This window comes from Dromiciops gliroides, chromosome 3, assembly GCF_019393635.1.
Source record: "Dromiciops gliroides isolate mDroGli1 chromosome 3, mDroGli1.pri, whole genome shotgun sequence".
Classification (NCBI taxonomy): Eukaryota; Metazoa; Chordata; class Mammalia; order Microbiotheria; family Microbiotheriidae; genus Dromiciops; species Dromiciops gliroides.
In genome coordinates this window covers 330,475,214-330,494,373 of record NC_057863.1, presented here as the reverse complement: position 1 = coordinate 330,494,373, position 19,160 = coordinate 330,475,214, and the positions used below count along the sequence as shown (strand labels likewise).

General features: G+C 39.0%; 1 protein-coding gene across 2 annotated transcripts in view; it reads right to left on the bottom strand.

Annotated features, from left to right (window-relative positions):
* Positions 1-19,160, bottom strand: part of CFAP91 (cilia and flagella associated protein 91) — an 85,512-nt gene that overhangs the window by 25,827 nt on the left and 40,525 nt on the right. For both annotated transcript variants that reach the window (XM_043996572.1, XM_043996571.1), the window contains exon 7: positions 18,004-18,181. In XM_043996572.1, the coding sequence (XP_043852507.1) occupies positions 18,004-18,181 (178 nt within the window). The remainder of the gene's footprint in view (positions 1-18,003; positions 18,182-19,160) is intronic.

Here is a 19,160-nt window from a genome sequence, read left to right as displayed (position 1 = left end):
ATCTAAAGGTGCATTGTGTGGCATTAACTGCCATTGCCAATGCCATTTTCTTTTTTTTAAAAACTCTTGATAGTATTTTATTTTTTTCTAGTTACATGTAAAGATAGTTTTCAACATTCATTTTTATTTATTTATTTGTTTTGTTTTGCGGGGCAATAAGGGTTAAGTGACTTGCCCAAGGTCACACAGCTACCAAGTGTCAAATGTCTGAGGTAAGATTTGAACTCGGGTCCTCCTGAATCCAGGGCTGGTGCTTTATCCACTGTACCACCTAGCTGCCCCTCAACATTCATTTTTATAAGATTCTGAGTTCCAATTTTTTCTCCCTCCCTCCCTCTCCTCACCCCTCCCCAAGACAAAAAGAAATCTGATATAGGGTATAGATGTACAATCACATTAAACATTTCCACAATAGTCATGTTGTGAAAGAAGAATCAGAAAAGGGAAAAAACCTCAAAAAAGAAAAAAACAACACAAAAAGTAAAAATAGTACAGTTCAATCTACATTCAGATCCTACAGTTGTTCTTTGGATGTGGAGAACCTTTTATATCATGAGTCCTTTGGAATTGTCTTGGATCATCATATTGCTGAGAAGAGCCAAGTCTATCACAGCTGATCATCATACAAGGTTCCTGTTATTGTGTACAGTGTTCTTCTGGTTCTGTTCACTTCACTCAGCATCAGTCCACTTAAATCTTTCCAGGTTTTCCTGAAATCTGTCTGCTCATCATTTCTTACAGCACAATAGTATTCTATTACATTCACATACAACTTGTTCAGCCATTCCCCAATTGATGGGCATCCCCTCGATTTCCGATTCTTTGCCACCACAAAGAGAGCTGCTATAAATATTTTTGTATATGTGCCACTGCCATTTTCAAGGATGACTGACATTCAAACATGGATATGGATTAACTAGTAAATTAGTGCCTACTGAAATCTCATTCTAGTGGCAAAATAATGTTTTTAGTCCATAATAATTAAAATAATGATGAATAACTATTATAACCATGAGATAGAAAGAGAGAATACGATTTAAAAAGGACATGAATTCAAATCTCTTCTCTGTTCATCGATTCACCCTTTTTTGCCTTTTTAGCCAAACCTAAATATCCTAGAATCACAGAATCTCAGAGATAAAAAGGCCTCCAGAGGTCATTTGTAAGGGCAGCGGTACAGTGGATCAGGGCCAGGGGTCAAGAAGCCTTATTGGCCTCAGACACTGGGCAAGTTATTAAACTTTGTTTGCCTCAGTTTCCTCATCTGTAAAATAAGATGAAGAAGGAAATGGCAATATACTTTAGCATCTTTGCAAAGAAACCCCCAAATGGACGCAGGAAGGGTGGACACTACTGAAATGACTGAACAACAACAAAAAGGAAATACTCACCATAAACTTCAGTGAAGTCTCAAACAATAAGACTAGGCCTTGGGCCAGGAAATTCAATTCAAAAGAGAAACATGACCCTGAGCATATACTTATCTAATACTTTAGGAAATGGCAAACCACTACAGTATCTTTGCCCAGAAAATCCCAAACAGGGTAATGAAGAGTCAAGCAGGACTGAAAAACAACTAAACAACAAAAGAGATCATTTAGCCTTAGCATCCATCTAGAAAGAAAAGTTTTCTTCAGCATCATCATCCTAAACAATTAGTTATCTAGTCTCTACTTGAAAATTTCTCAAAAGAAGAACCTACTAACTTCTGAAAGTTAGAAAAAAATTTAAATCTTAAATCTTAAAATAAGTGTCTTTATAACCCCCACTCCCAATTCTATCCTCAAGATCTAAGACAAACACATCTAATCCCTTTTTCATGTAGAAGCCCTTTGAGGACTTGAAGACAGCTATTAGGTCATTTCTGTGTAACCCTGTTTGCCTCAGTTTCCTCATCTATAAAATCAACTGGAGAAGGAAATGGCAAATAACTCCAGTACCTTTGCCAAGAAAACTGCAAAATGGGGTCACAAAAAGTTGGATACAACTGAAACGGAAACGACTGAACGACAACAAAACACCTTCATTTCTCTAGGCTAAATCTCCCCAGATTCTTCAAATGATCCTCATATAACAGTTTCCCTGTCTATCTTGGTTATCCTTCTATTGATGCACTCCAACTTGCTGAAGTTCTTTCTAAGTCTGGATGCACTGATCCGAACATGATATTCTAGATGTGGGTTGTCCCTTACAGGGACTATCAGCTCCCTCGTTCTGCATATTCTTTCTTCGTACACAGCCTCAGATTTTGTTAGCTTTGGAGAGTGCCATGTCACAATATTGACTCATTCTGAGTTTTGGGTCCATTAGAAGCTCTCAATTTTTTCCATATGAACTGTTGTCTAGCCTCAATTCCCCTATCCTGTACTTGTACAGTTAATTTTTTGTTTGTTTGTTTTGCGAGGCAATGAGGGTTAAGTCACTTGCCCAGGGTCACACAGCTAGTTAATTTTCAAGTGTCTCAAGCCAGATTTGAACTCAGCTCCTCCTGAATCTAAGAGCTTTATCCACTATGGAAATGTTTTACATACTTACACATGTATTAACTTATATCTGCTTACTGTCTCGGGGAAGGGAGTGGTAAGGGTGAGAGGGAATGATAGAATTTGGAACTCAAAACTTTAAATAAAAATGTTAAAAAAAAACCCCAAAGAATAGCAGGTCATTGAGAACCTTTTTTGCATCTGAAATATTTTGTGGCTAAATAATTTTTAAGTCTCTTGGTAAAAATGTGTGCTACTTATTATAAAGCACCCTCCACTTTTTCCCAGGTTTAATTTAAACAAGGAAGAAACTCTAAACAAGAGTGATTCTCTGATAGCAGGGCTCACTGACTGCATCATCCAGTGGCGATAGTGGTTGGAGACAGATTTGCAAAAAACAGTCAAGCTTCTGCATGTGTAAACCCTTGGCTTGAAAAGTGTTTCATTTTGCAGGAACTGTCTCCACACTAACCAGATGTCTCTACATTTTCTTTCTTTTTTTGTGGGGCAATGAGGGTTAAGTGACTTACCCAAGGTCACACAGCTAGTAAGTGTCAAGTGTCTGAGGCTAGATTTGAACTCGAGACCTCCTGAATCCAGAGCCAGTGCTTTATCCACTGTGCCACCTAGCTGCCCCATCTCTGCATTTTCAATGTCTTTCTGTAATAAGACATCTGTCTCTCCAAACTGAAAATGTTGAGGCTACATACTCAATGCCTCATGTTTGGCAACAATCTTGCTCAAAGCATTATTTCCAGTTAAACCGTAAACTTTCCTCAAACTATAACGTGCTCCAAGATGATGCAACCTTATTTAGGCGGTTGGAAGTTTAGGGAAGATGACCTCTGTGGTCTCTTCCAGCTCTAATTCTACAATCCTTTAATAAAGAATCTATTTAATCCCTCAAGCCTGCGATATTAAGAACTGTCAGATTATTTAAAATTTAAAAGTTTTTACATAAACAAAACCAATGCAGCTAAAATTAGAAGAGATTTTGATAAATGGAATAAATATGAAGAAAACATTTCTGTAGCAAGTTTTTCTGATAAAGCTTTCATTTCTAAGATATATAGGGAACTGATTCAAATTTGTAAGAATAAGAGCCATTCCCCAAATGAGAAATTGGTCAAAGGACATGAATGGGTAGTTTTCAGAGGAAGAAATCCAAGCTATCAATAGCCATGTGGGAAAATGCTCCAAATTCTCACTAATTGAAGAAATGCAAAGCAAAACTACTCTGAGTTTCCATCTCAGATTAACAAAACTGACAAAAAAAGGAAACTGACAAATACTGGAGGGATTGTGGGAAAATAAGTCCATTGCTGGTATAGCTGTGAACTGCTCTGGCCATTCTGGAAAGTAATTTGCAACTATGCTCCAAAAGTCATTAAACTGTGAATACCCAGAGATACCACTACTAGGTCTCTGTCTCCAAAGAAATCAGAGAAAAAGGAAAAGGACTCATGTGTACCAAAAATACTTATAGTTGCTTTTGTGTGGTGGCAAAAAATTGGAAAATGAGGGGATACCTAACAACTGGGGCTGAACAATCATGGTATATGAACATGAAAGAATGCTATTGTGCTAAAAGAAATGACAAAGGGGATGGTTTCAGAGAACCATAGGAAAACTTGTATAACTGATACAAAGGAAAGTGAGTAGAACCAGGAGATAGTTTACACAATAACAACATTGGAAAGACAAATAACTTCGAAAGACTTGGGAACTTTGATAAACACAATGACTAACCACAATTCCAAAGGATTCATGATGAAACATGCTACCCACCCTCCTGAGAGGTTTTTTGGTTTTTTTTTAAACATTGTCTATTCAGGAATTATAATGGCAGCTAAGTGTTCAGCAGATAGAGCACCAGACCTGGAGTCAGGAAAATCTAAATTCATATCTAGCTTCAGACACTTACTAGTCACAACCCAAATTTGCCTCAATTCCCCATCTGTAAAATGGGCAAACACTGGAGAAGAAAAGGGCACATCACTCAAGTATTTTTGCTAAGAAAACCCCATGGACAGCATCCATGGGGTCATGAAGAGTCAAACACAACTGAACAACTAAGCAACAAGAAGTAGGAATGTTTTTTCTTGACTATGCAATGTTAGTAACAGGGGTTTTATTTTTCTTGCTTTCTCAATCTCAGTGGGGAGGAGGAAAATGGAGACAGAAAGGAAAGGACATGGAGCTGAAAAGAAAACAAAATTTTTGAAAAAAGTACTAGTATTAGGTACACACTAAGGATATAGTAAATACCACTCTAAGTAAATCATGAGGAAACATTTATGACATCAATCCTGGGTTAGTACCAACCTGGGTTGCTAAACTGGGTGGTTCAGCTGTGTTAATTCCTCAGCCTTGCTTCTGAGATTGTGAATTTCTTAATTCTTGTCATTTCTGTACATTTGTATAATGGTAATTTTATTACTGATGATCACAACAATACTTGAAATTATTTGGGGTACACACTCTCCCACTAAAGCAGATCACAATTCCTCTAAGACTTGTCTGCTACTATACCCCCACCCACCCCATCATCACCTTGTGCCCAACATGCTAGCAATAAGCCTCTTCCAACTCTGCTAGGCTGATTGATCCTCAGATGACAGAAATAGAACCAGCTGCTAACCCTATCAAATCTAAGGGTAGGACCTGCCAGGCTTGTGTTCATGTGGCACAGCCATTAAGGATTCGGTATGGCCTCCATGCTCCAGAGGCCTCAGAGCTGGAGAAAATAGCCCAAAGCAATGAACAGTTTATTGGCTAGTTGGTACAACTTCACCACTGGTTTAAGAGAAACAGTGTGGCCCAGCTGGTAAAGAGGTGACCTTGCTCGGAGCTGGAGACAAGAGTTTAAGTGTTGTCTCTGACATAAAATGGAAGAAATGAATACTTGACTGCAGGCCCCATGCTGATTTGGAAAATTACAAATTACTATTTATATTACATTTTTATTTTGTTAAACGCTTCTCAATTACCTTTAATCTGATTTGCTTGCACTTGGGAGTTTTGCAGGCCATAATCTGCCCAACCCTGAGTCTAATCCCTCTTCTTCAGGCAACTCTGAGACTACAAGTCACAAAGAAAAGGGGCTGAACAGCAGGCTAGCGGAGTTTCTTCACCTAGAAGATAACTCTGCCAATGAAATTGCAGGTCCACTCCCCCACCCTTAGCAGGAGAATACGGTCAGTCTGGGCTTGTACATGCCTACTTAATAGTTTTCTTGTGATTTCTTTGCTAACAGTTCTAAACAGCAATCAAAGACAATGTGCATGTGGTATATGTAATGGGACAGATTAGGAACTTCTGATAAAGTGCTAGAATCTGTGACAAGAAAACAATAACTGAAATTTTCAGTTGAGATATTGGTTCTAGTAAGCTGTAGGTCATTGGGAATGTTAATTTTAGCCTGAGAGTTTATTTCACTAGTTTTGCAGCATTGCCTATTAAAGGAGCAACTTGCAGACAGCAGCAAAATATAAATCAAGATGTCCTCCCGTCTCTTCCTGTTCATGGAAATTCCAAAGGCTTTTTCTGCCTCACAGAGTAATTTGGCTGCTATCACTGCTGGAGTATATTTTAACAGCCCAATAGGTGATACAGGAAACACAAGATGACCTTGGTAAATACTACCTGATAACTATTTCTCCTGAAAAACAAGCGTTTTCAGTCACCCTTCAAAGATATTATCAACAACATAGTGCTTCTTAAGTTGCAAACTGTTATTTGACAGCTGATCTCAAAAGACCTTCCCTTCTCCAACAATTTAAGGAGATGTACGACAGTGATCTCAAATACTTTTTGTCCATGTCAGTTCATGAGATGTTTCTTTTTTATTTTAAAAAGTATTTTATTTTTTCCAAATTACATGTAAAAACAATTTTAACAATTTTTTTTGGAAAATTTTGAGTTCCAAATTCTTTCCCTCCCTCCCCTCATTAAGAAGGCAAGCAATTTGATATAGGTTATACATGTGCAATCATGTAAAACATTTCCATATTAGTCATATTGTGAAAGAAAACAATGACAAAAAAGTCAAGAAAAATAAAGAAAGTTTTAAAAAGTATGTTTCTATCTGTACTCAGAAATCATCAGTTCTTTCTCTGGAGGTGGATAAGATTTTTCATCATGTACTTCAGAACTAACTTAGTATTGTTGAGAATAGCAAAGTCATTCACAGTTGATCATCATACGATATTACTGTTACTGTGTACAATGTTCTCCTGGCTCTGTTCACTTCACTTTGCATCAGTTTGTGTAAGTCTTTCCAAGTTTTTCTGAAAGCACCTTGTTCATCATTTCTTTTTTTTTTTTCTTTCTTTTTTTTTTTTTTAGTGAGGCAATTGGGGTTAAGTGACTTGCCCAGAGTCACACAGCTAGTAAGTGTTAAGTGTCTGAGGCCGGACCTGAACTCAGGTACTCCTGACTCCAGGGCCGGTGCTCTATCCACTGCGCCACCTAGCTGCCCCAATTTCTTAAAGCTATGAGATATTTCATTTTTGCAGTCCCTGCTTCTTGGAAGGTGCTAGTGATTGCTTGTGATTAATAATAATAATAGTAGTGTCATTCACATATATATACATACACATATACACATTATAGCACTGCCTATAAAGTAAAATATATGTACATGTGTGTATATATGAGATATGAAAAAGAGAGACAGAGACAGAGAGAGCACTCTAAGGTTTGCTTTACATTTTACCTCATCTGATCTACACAACTCTATGAGATAGGAGCTATTATCATTCCCAATTTACATATGATGAAACTGAAGCTGAGAAAGGGTAAGTAACTTGATTAGGGTCATATAGCCAAGTGCCTGATGTAGCTGAGGCAAGTTTTAAACTCAGTTCTTCCTGACTCTAGGTTCAACTCTCAGTTCTTCCTGATGTGACTACACACTGTGCCACCAGCTAGCTAATGATATATAAGCAGCCATTCAAAAGCACAAATATTCTTTCCTACTGGACTGACAATGCCTTTGGATGATTTTTTTGGTCATCTTGGATTAAGCTTTAGCTTAATGTCATCAGGATGAACATTTGACTTGTCTTTGCTGTTTCATAATACATTGAAAGGTTTGGGGATGAACTTATAGTAGAAATGAGTCTTTCTGATTAAAGCTTTTTAATCTTTTGCTAGAACAAACCCCAGAAACATCAGACAGTGATGTGTAGCTTGCAATTCTCTTCATGGTTTGCTGCCTCAAGGCTTTCTGTGTGTGTGTATGAGTGAGGCAATTGGGGTTAAGTGACTTGCCCAGGGTCACACAGCTAGTAAGTGTCAAGTGTCTGAGGTCAGATTTGAACTTAGGTCCTCCTGAATCCAGGGCCAGTGCTCTATCCACTGTGCCACCTAGGTGCCCCTAAGGTTTTTTGGGTTTTTTTTAGTACACAAGACACACACACACACACACACACACACACACAAACCTGTAAAATTCCATCTTTCCCTCCTTTTTTCAGTGAATTTTTAGCAGTAATTTTGAAACAAAGAAAAAAATCTGCAAATCTTTGGATTTTTTCCCTAAGTTTTGTTTTTTCCTGAAGTTAATAACTATGTCCCCAAACACATCAGCACTTTTTCCAAATGTGTTTCCACATCTTTAGGTCAGTGACTTCAACAATTGTCAATGTATGTAGCATAGAGCATTATGGCTCTATAATGAGCAAGACAGAAGGTACTATCACCTTAGGCTCTGGTTCCAGCCTCCTCCCCACCACTCCAGAAATAAAATAGCCAAACACCTTTTACACATTGGCTTTTCTGTTTAAGTTTCTGTTTCTCAGGATCACTTCTAGCTCTGACATCCTTCCCACCCCCTGCAGATGTCCTGGGCAAGGCCAACCTAAGGATCATTTCATCTTAAAATAATCCTAATACCACCTAACTTTTGCCAAAGAAATAGTGGACTTAAAAACCACACTGAGACATAGATTCTTGGACCTGGTCAGTATAGAAATTGTTTTGCTAAACTATGCCCATTTGCTTCGAGGGTTTTTAAAAATCGGTAAGATTGTGTGGGGCAGCAAAAAAAAGATTGTATGGGGCAGAGTATGTGGCATTAGGAGAGAAAGATGATAAATGCTTACAAAAAATTTTTTTAATACTTTTAAAATGTTAATACAAATAATAATAAACAGCAAAAAAGACCCTATCAGTTCAAAGGCTTGGCCGTATTCTTCTACCCTATGAAAACTAGCCTCAATGAAAAACTTAGGTGTGTCAGTACTTTTTTGCCTGGATCCTAAGGTTTCCCAAAGGCCAGCCTGATGCAAGGACACTGTCCTGCCCATTACCACTCACTAAACTTCCTCGATGTCAGTGGGGCCCATAGCACACCTCAAAGTGTAGAATGATGGGACCTGGGACCAGCTTTCTTAGATGTGACTTTTCCTTCAAGGATGTCCCAGAAGGTTGCTGATTTCTGGTCCTGTGTTCCTTCCTAGCACATTTTGTCCCTGCACATCTTTCCTCTGTAACCACTTCCAGCACCTTGTAATTTAAGCCTAAACAAAGATCCACTCATCTGGTCAGGCTAAAACAGGTCACCTTTCAGGCATTGCCAGTATCATTCTCACTTAAATTCTCTTCTACACTGAGGAGAACTTTTGTGAAACCAAACAATCCTGGCCTCTGAGGCTGCAAAGCTGCCATGTAGAGTATCAGGAACTATGTGAAAAATAACTTGGTGGGTTCTTAGGCAGTAAACAGAAAGAGCTGAATCGAGATCTTCTCAAAATCCTTCCAGGCTAAGTAACCTGTGGCATGATTTTTAACTGGAGATGAAGTTCACTGGGTGGAATCCTACCCATTTTCAGAGATGTTCAGTATTGGCTATTGGTGCATGTAAAGGCATTATTTGCCCCTAAGTCTGAACGACGCCTTATCCAAATGATGAGAAAGTCTTTGTGGGTGGTCTTGCCTAATTCAGTGTCTGATGGAAACAGGTCAGTCAGCAGTTTCTAGGAACACTAGTGAGTGATTTAAATCTGTAGAAAATGTTGAAGGTCTCATCATTAGTTCCAAAGTTCCAACTATTGTTTGCCACAAGGTTTACTAGTAAAGAGCTATCTATCATACTGTACATTGTATCCTACTGTCCACTAGACTTTCTTTAGTTTATATGTTTTCTAATACCCTATCCATATCAAAATGCAATCAAAGTTATCCCTGCTATTTAGAAACCTTCATTGCTTCAGGTCAAAATTGATGCTCAAAGTTATATATGGTTTTGTTTCCTGACATGTAATGGACAAATATTTCTTCAGAATATCGTAGGCCTTAGATTAACAAAATTTACTTTCCTGTTTCATTTCTATTTAAAACTCTTTAGCCATTTTACTTCTCTACTTTTGTACTGTCTACTCCAACCTTCTCTACTTTTTCACTGTGTACTTCAAAGGGACAAAAATTGTTCTAAGTCTGGAGGAGTTCTTAACTTTGATGTGTCACAGACCCCTCTGGCAGTCTGTTGGAGTCTAAAGGATTCCTTCTCAGAATGATGTTTTTAAATGCACAAAATAAAATACAAAGGATTACAAAGGAAAACAATTATATTGAAATAGTTATCAGCATCTGTTTTTTAAAAAAACAAGGTCATAGACCCCAAGTTAAGAAACCCTACTCTAAAGAATACATGCGGGAGAAATGACACAATTCAGAAGACACCTCTGTTCCCCCCAAGGATCTATGCAGCAAGGAAGACTTAGGTTCAGGGCTACCACTGACACATCCTAACAGTGTGATCCTGGACCAACCACTTGGCCTTTCAGTGTGGACCCCGCCCCCCATCCCCCTGCAACTTGTTAAGACTATCTAAGTTGCAAAACAGTTACAAATATGCCTTGGTAGATGGGGTTTCCTCATCAGAAGCTCCCTCTACAAATGAAATCAAAGTCTAGTTAAAAGGAAAAAAACAAAGATTTGGCTAAATGGATAGAAAAGGTGATGAGCTGCCTGTCTGAGCAAAGTGGGTATTTCCATCCCACCTCTTACATTCTGACCGATGGCAGTATGGGCTTGTACGAGTATTTATCCATCTGGATTAACATTTCCTGTACTTTGCACCAAAGTAACCTTTCTACATGCACCAATGAATGAATAACCCCATATTCACATATCCAGGTCCTTCATCTTTAAAAATAGATGTACTCGGGGGCAGCTAGGTGGCACAGTGGATAGAGCACTGGCCCTGGAGTCAGGAGTACCTGAGTTCAAATCCGGCCTCAGACACATAACACTTACTAGCTGTGTGACCCTGGGCAAGTCACTTAACCCCAATTGCCTCACTAAAAAAAACCAACAACAACAAAACCCCCCAAAAACCCCACACACAACAAAACAAACAAACAAACAAAAAAGTATAAAAAAAATAGATGTACTCCACTTCCTGTCTCTATGCCTTGGCCTTGGCTGTCCTCCATCCCTGGATTGCACTCCTGCATTATCGCTACCTCTTGGAATCCCTTGTTTCCTTTAAGACCCAGCATAAGTGGACAGCTGGGTGGTGCAGTGGATAAAGCATTGGCTCTGGATTCAGGAGGACCTGAGTTCAAATCTTGTCTCAGATGCTTGACACTTACTAGCTGTGTGACCCTGGGCAAGTCACTTAACCCTCATTGCCCTGCAAAAGCAAAACAAAACAAAACAAAAAGACCCAGCATAAGTGCCATCTTTTACAACTGAAGACTTTCCTCATCCCTCCAGTGATTAGTTCCTTCACCCTCACCAAAAGTGACCATATATGTGTGTGTGTGTGTATTTACGTGTATGTATATATGCGTATATACATTTTTGGGTGTGCACATATACACACATCTGTTTGTTGTTGTTCAGTCATTTCAAATGTGTCTGACTCTTCATGACCCCATTTGGAGTTTTCTTGGCAAAGAAACTGGAGTGGTTTGCAACTTCCTTCTCCGGCTCATTTTACAGATGAGGAAACTGAGGCAAACAGGGTGAAAAGGCTCGCCTAGGGTCATACAGTTAGTGTCTGAGGTTGGACTGGAGCTCCAGAAGATGAGTCTTCCTGACTTCAGCCCCCCCACCCACCCACCCAAGAGAATAGAGAGCACAAGCCTCTTGAGAGCAAAGACTGTTTCACTTTTGTCTTTGTCTCCTCAGTGCTTAACACAGGGCCCAATACATAGGAGATGCTTATTGATTGGATGACACAAATGCCACAGAATGGGCAAGTTTACCCAAGCACAATTTATTATTTAGATATACCCAAAACACATGTGAACTTAAAAGTTTCGGTATAACTTAGATTTAATAGGAATATATGGCAGATCCTTTCAAAAGAAAAAAGTTTCTGGTGAAAAAAGTTCTGGCTTTGGAGCCAGAGGGCCTGCTACAGATGACCTTGACCTTGGTCAAGGGGCTTCGCCTCTACCAATGCCAGTTCCCTCATTTTTAAAAGTAGGGACTTGGGGGGCCGGCTAGGTGGCACCAATCCTGGATTCAGGAGTGCCTGAGTTCAAATCCAGCCTCAGACACTTGACACTTACTAGCTATGTGACCCTGGGCAAGTCAGTTAACCCCCATTGACCCGCGCAAAAAAAAAAAAAAAAAGTAGGGACTTGGATTCTAGTCCAACCAATCTCCAAGGTCTCTTCTGTCTTAAATCTAGGCTGCTATCAAATCATTTATAATCAAGCTGGGGATATCAGACATATAAAATGATTAGAGAACAATATAGAATAATGCAGGTCTAAGTATCACATGGGTTATAAGTGCTATAGGATTTCAGAGATGGTGAAGGAAATGAGATTTGAGTTAGGCGTTGAAGGATGACCTTTAGACTTTTGATGGGCCAGGAGGACTGAAGTGAACATTTTAGACAAGGAGAACACTATGCAGAAAGAAGGAGAAGACGAATATGGCATGTAATGGACATCAAAGAGACTGGCCTGACTGGAGCATAGGGCACAAAGGCTACTTGGGTAGGGTGGAAAACTAGATCATGGAGTTGAGACTTGACCTGTAAGACAAAGTGGAAGTCCTAAAGGTTTTTAAGCCATGGAAAGATAGCATGAAATCTGTAGAGTATTTTTAAAAGAAGATTAGTCTGGTAGCAATATAAATGTAGATAGGAAAAAATTCAATTTGTAGAAATGATATGTGAGATGTGAGGTGATTAGGGCCTATACTAGAGTCCATGAGGCTGTGGGAATAGAGAGGAAGGAATAAACTTAGGAAACATTTCCCCTCTCAGAAAACCTCCAAGAAAAGCTACCCATTTGTTTGAGGGACTCTGTGGGTCAAATGAGCCTCTACTGATGTATTAACTTTTTTTTTCAGGGCAATGAGGGTTAAGTGACTTGCCCAGGGTCACACAGCTAGTAAATGTCAAGTGTCTGAGGTCGGATTTGAACTCAGGTCCTCCTGAATCCAGGGCCAGTGCTTTATCCACTGTGCCACCTAGCTGCCCCTGATGTGTTAACTTTTAACCAGCCAGGAGATGCATTATTTCAAAGCAAAAGACATTTGAGTAAACATTATAGCAAATATGTTCTTCTCTCTGTATTTCTGTGACTAACATTTTTGGAACTATATCAAGTAATTGTGGGAAGCAGGAACATTCTTGCTTTACTCAGTATTGAAAAGTAAAGTGAAAAGATCCCGCAAGCCCAGAGAGACTATGTTTTTTCGCAAGTACTACACCACAGGGGAGTACAGGAACAAAGAGAACATACATGACCAAATAACATATGTGGAGGGAAAATAGGGAATGTGCCAAAAGAGCATATACCAGGAATTCATATGGCCAGGACACATTGCTAGAGAGCACACACACATCAGGATGACCTTTGATACTGTGCCATCACATATGACAAGGACAACTGACACTCTGATGTTCCCTACAGAGCCACCCTACAGTCCTCTGGTGATATCATGTGTGGATCTGTGCAAGGTCCATCATCTCTTCTGGGCATCTGGTATGTGTGCTGAGCATCCTCTCTCTGCCCTCTGAGAGGTGCTGCATTGTATGTGCTTGGGTATTTTTCATAACTAAACTGCTCTTTCTTCCCATCTCTCGAATTTCAGCTCCTCAAAGCCTCTCTCCTCCCATGAAATACGGTGCGAGGGCTGGAAAGTCACTCTTAACAAGGGCAGGTTGAGCACTGTTAGTAGATAGGAGCTAAGGCCAAGCCAGTATAGCTAGCGAGACAGCCAACAAGAGCCAGGCAGAGAGTCATCAGGCTAGAATTAATTGTACCCTGTGTTTAATGCAAACTCAATGTCCTAGACCCAGACACCTATCTAATTTAGGATTGGGAAATTTCTTCTAAATCCTGCCATACCCCTGATTGGGATCCTACATTTCTAAAGACCTATAGAAGTACTCTGCCAGAGAAAAACCACTTAAGATGAAGGGAAATACATAGTTGGTAATCATTACTGTGGAAAAGAATTATAGCAAGTTTCTCTGATAAAGACCTCATTTCTCAACTATATAGAGAACGGAGTCAAAGATATAGAACCAAGAGTCATTTCTCAATTGATAGATGGTTAAAGAATATAAATAGGCAATTTTTAGACAAGGTAATCAAATATATTTATAGTTATATGAAAAAATGCTCTAAATCACTATTGATTAGAGAAATGCAAATTAAAACAACTGAGCTACTACCTACCTCACGTATCATATTGGCTAATATGACAAATGTTGAAGGGGATGTGGGAAAATTAAAACATTAATGCACTGTTGGTGAAGTTGTATCCTGATTCAACCATTCTGGAGAGCAATTTAGAACTAATCCCAAAGGGCTAAAAAACTACATATACCCTTTGTTTTGTTTTGTTTGTTTTATTTTTTTGGTATGGATACCCCTTGACCAAACAATACCACCACTAGGTTTGTATCTCAAAGAGATAAAAACAAAAAGGAAAAGCACCTATACCCACAAAAATATTTATAGCAGCACTTTCAGTGGTGGCAAAGAATTGAAAATGGAGGGGATGTCCATCAATTGAGGAATGGCTGAACAAGTTGTTGTATATGATTGTGATGGAATACTATCATACTATAAGAAATGACAAGCAGGATACTCTCAGAAAAACCTGGAAAGCCTTACATGAACTGATGCAAAATGAAATGAACAGAACCAGTAGAAAATTGTACACAGCAAGCAATATTCTATGATGATCTACTGTGAAAATAACTCAGCTATTCTCAGCAACACAATTATATGAGGAAATTCTAAAGGACTTATGATGAAGGGTGCTGTCCATCTCCAGAGAAAGAACTGGTAGAGCATGAATGCAGATCAAAGATACTTTTTCTTTACTTATTTTTCTTGTTTTTTTGGTCTGTTTTCTTTCATTGTATAACTTAAAAGGAAATGTGTTTTGCATGACTACATATGTATAACCTATGTCAAATTGCTTGCCTTTTCAATGAGGGGGGAGAGAAGAGAAGGAAAAATTTGAAAAAAGAATGTTAAAATGTTTTTATATATAATCGGTAAAAAAATAAAATATTAAATGTAAAAAGATAAATCACAGGAGCTATGTGGAGGTTAGGACAGCATGGTGAGTACCATTTAAAAGAACCTCCCTGGCAGACAAATAAATGATAATAGGAGCCAGGGAGCCAAGAAGCCATTTCTCTCCACTACCTCCCCCATCACCATCACATTCCTGCCTGTTTTAATGTATGTGACAGCTATAACAACAAATAAAAATCCTAATTTGGAGGCTGTCTTCTGGCCAGTGCAAAACAGCACAAAACTTCATTCTATCCTTTATATGAAAAAAATAATCAATAGGACTTGGTGACAGTTTAGATAAAAGAGGGTGACAGAGAGAAAAGAGCCAAAGATGAGACTCCCTGAGGGTTTTGCCATCCCTGGAGTCCATGTTAAATTATAAGACATATGTGATCACCATGAAGAAATGCAGTAAGACTGTATTAAATCAAAGATAAAATTAATGATTTTATGATTATCCTAGGTTTCTTTCATCTGAAAAGTGATGAGGTGCATTATGCTTCCTGGGAAACTGTTCCAATACAATACAATTAGTTCAGTCATTTCAGTTGTGTCTGACTCTTTGTGATCCCATTTGGAGTTTTCCTGGCAGAGATACTAGAGGGATTTGCCATTTTCTTCTCCAACTCATTTTACAGATGAGGAACTGAGGCAGAGTTAAGTGACTTGCCCAGGGTCACACAGCTAGTAAGTGTCTGAGGTCAGATTTGAACTCCAGTCTTCCTGATTCCAGGCCCAGTACTCTATCTCCTGTGCCACCTTGCTGCCCCATAACTGAAGTGTGGTAATGACCCAACTGCATACAAGCAGAAGATACCTTGTTTTGCCTTTTGTCTGCACTGCCCTATCTCAGTGGAGGCATTTTTGTGCAATTTATGCTGCTATGTTTATGCCTCTATAAACCAGATCAAAGGAGTCTTTGCTATTGCTCCAGCTCCAGCTCCAGTCTTGACTCTTGACACTTCTCTACTCTTACCAGATGGCCCTCAGATTGGCCTTCAATGAAAATGCTCTAAATCTCTAATGATTAGAGGGATGCAAATTAAAACAACTTTGAGGTATCACCTGACACCTATCAGATTGGCTAAAATGACAAAAAAGGAAAATTATAAATGTTGGAGAAGCTGTGGAAAAATTGGAACACTAATACATTGTTGGTGGAGCTGTGAACTGATCCAACCATTCTGGAGAGCAATTTGGAATTATGCCCAAAGGGCAATAAAGCTGTGCATACCTTTTGACCAAGCAATACCACTTTGTGGTCTTTTTCCCAAAGAAATCATGGAAAGGGGAAAGGGACCCACATGTACAAAAATATTTATAGCTGCTCTTTATGTGGTGGCAAGGAATTGGAAGTTGAGGGGATGCCCATCAATTGGGGAATGGCTGGACAAGTTGTGGTATATGAATACAATGGAATACTATTGTGCTGTAAAAAACGATGAGCAGGAGGAGTTCAGAGAAACCTGGAGGGTCTTGCGTGGGCTGATGATGAGTGAGATGAGAGAACCAGAAGAACACTGTACACAGTATCATCAACATTGAGTGTTGATCTACTGTGATGGACTATATTCTTCTCACCAATGCAATGGTACAGAAGAGTTCCAGGGAACTCATGATAGAAGAGGATCTCCAAATCCAGGAAAAAAAAAATTGTGGAGTATAGATGCTGAATGAACCATACTATTTTCTTTTGTTTTTGGTGCTGATGTTTTTCTATTTTGAGGTTTTTTGTCATTGCTCTGATTTTTCTCTTATAACATGACTAATGCAGAAATATGTTTAATGTTATTGTGTATATATATAACCTATATCAGATTACCTGCTATCTAGGGGAGGGGGGGAAGGGGAGGGAGGGAGAAAAATCTGAAATTGGAAAGCTTGTATAAACAAAAGTTGAGAACTATCTTTACATGTAACTGGGAAAAAAATACTTTATTAATTAAAAAAAATATTGGGGGCAGCTAGGTGGTGCAGTGGATAGAGCACTGGCCTTGGAGTCAGGAGGACCTGAGTTCAAATCCGGCCTCAGACACTTAACACTTACTAGCTGTGTGACCCTGGGCAAGTCACTTAACCCCAATTGCCTCAAAAAAAAAAAAAGATTGGCCTTCAATGAAGCACTCCTGAAAATATTCCCTTCTGTTCACTCAGTCCCATGGGCAACCATGAAAGTGATGGCAAGGTCATTCTTGTTCACCGTCAGCAACATCACCATTGGGTAGGAATTGTCATGCCTAATCTTATAGGTCCTTTCATCTATATGACTGAGAAGAATTCAATCTATTAAAGAAAAAGTTTTCATGGACTATCTATTACTTCTTATTCTACTTACTCTTATAGCTTTGTGGACCGGTTCAATGGGAACCGGCTCAAAAATCACCCACCTACCTTCACCCCTGAGCCAAGGGGATCCAGCAAATGGATGCTAGCATGTTAATTACTTCTAGCTACTTAAACATTGAAGTCCTCTAATGCCTCCCAGCAGAAAGGGTAACTGTGGATGGTCAAAGGCTGTAAGGCACAGACAATGTATCTGTCAGCTGACAACCACAAGTCTGCCTAAACTCAAAGCAAGTCATCACTAGATCCATGACAAGATGGTAAATGTTTTGGCCAAAGCAACTCTGCAAGGCCATCTGCTAATATAAAAAGGAATTATAATCTGCATTAGGAGACGGTGAACCCACACTGTGGAAATCAAACTTTGAAGAACTGAAGTCAACTGAGCAATGTTCCAGTCTCCATTCCACTATTACTTTCTTTTTTTTTTTGGTGAGGCAATTGGGGTTAAGTGATTTGCCCAGGGTCACACAGCTAGTAAGTGTCAAGTGTCTGAGGCCGGATTTGAACTCAGGTCCTCCTGACTCCAGGGCCGGTGCTCTATCCACTGCACCACCTAGCTGCCCTAATTGGACACATTTTGATATGTGCATAAAGATCTGCTGTGATAACACATATAGTACATCTTAGTGAAGGAATAATAGTACTGATGATCAAACACCTACTTTTCAATTTCATGTTCTCTAAAGGCCCACTCTTTCCTTTCCATGTCATTCATCATTTTTCTCCTTTTATTGAATAATGCATCATTACTCAGAGGTGGAAGAGTGGCTTCCCAAGCACGTTTCTCTCTGGCACGTTCAATCATCTCTACCTCGGCTAGTCCTGCTGGAAGTCCTCGACCTTTAGGATATAACAACAACAATGCTTTGCAAAGAAACAATCCAAAATGTCATGAAGCAAAAGTATTTATTTGTAAGTTTTACTCATACTTGTATCTTTTCCCCATCCCTAATTGAGGAAAACAAAAATACAAATATATGTTAACAAGTGTTATTATGATGTCAATTCTATAAAATGAAACTATTGTCCATGTCGCAGGCATGAGTCTGTACTAGGACTGCTTTGCTAAAATATATAGAAAAAAATTATGTTTGAGTAAGAACTCTATATAAATCCTTGTTCATTTGCAGTCATTACATTTAAGATATCCTTTTGGTATGGTAGTTATTCAGATGAATTGTATCTGAATAGTTTTTTAATGAGGCCTAAACTTTTAAAAGTTTTATTGAAGCATTTTGTTTTTATATCACATTATTTCTATATGTACTTTCCCCCCCTCCACCATACACATAGCCAATGACCCTTTTCTTTTAACTATTTAATGTTAAACAGTCTGTATTAAATCCGTATCGGTGATATGTGAGGGTGGCAGGTACAAATTGCTGGGGTTAGAAGCCTTTGATGACGTTCCAATTCTTAGTTGGAGCTTCCTATTTTGACTCAAACACAGTTATTGACCTAGACTCAGTCAATGTCTTCTACTTGGAATATTCTTTCTCCCCTTCTGTCTGTCACACAGGTCAGATCCAACCCTTGACTATATTTGGATCATGTGACAAACTCTGGCCACCATTACCACAATGTAGGTAGAAATGTATCCCTTGGTGAGTTGCTGTGATTATCCCATATAATCAGCAAAACTTCTGAGGGATGAACAGTCCTTCCAAGCCCCCAGCAGAGCCAAATTCCAGAAGGAGAGAAAAACCTTAGGCAAGGCTTCTCCAGTTCCTTTCCAAGTTTTGGTCTTAGCTCGAGGCTCTGTTACAATTTTTTTCTGTATATTCCCTCCGAATTCTCCTTTGTTAAAATTAAAACCTTC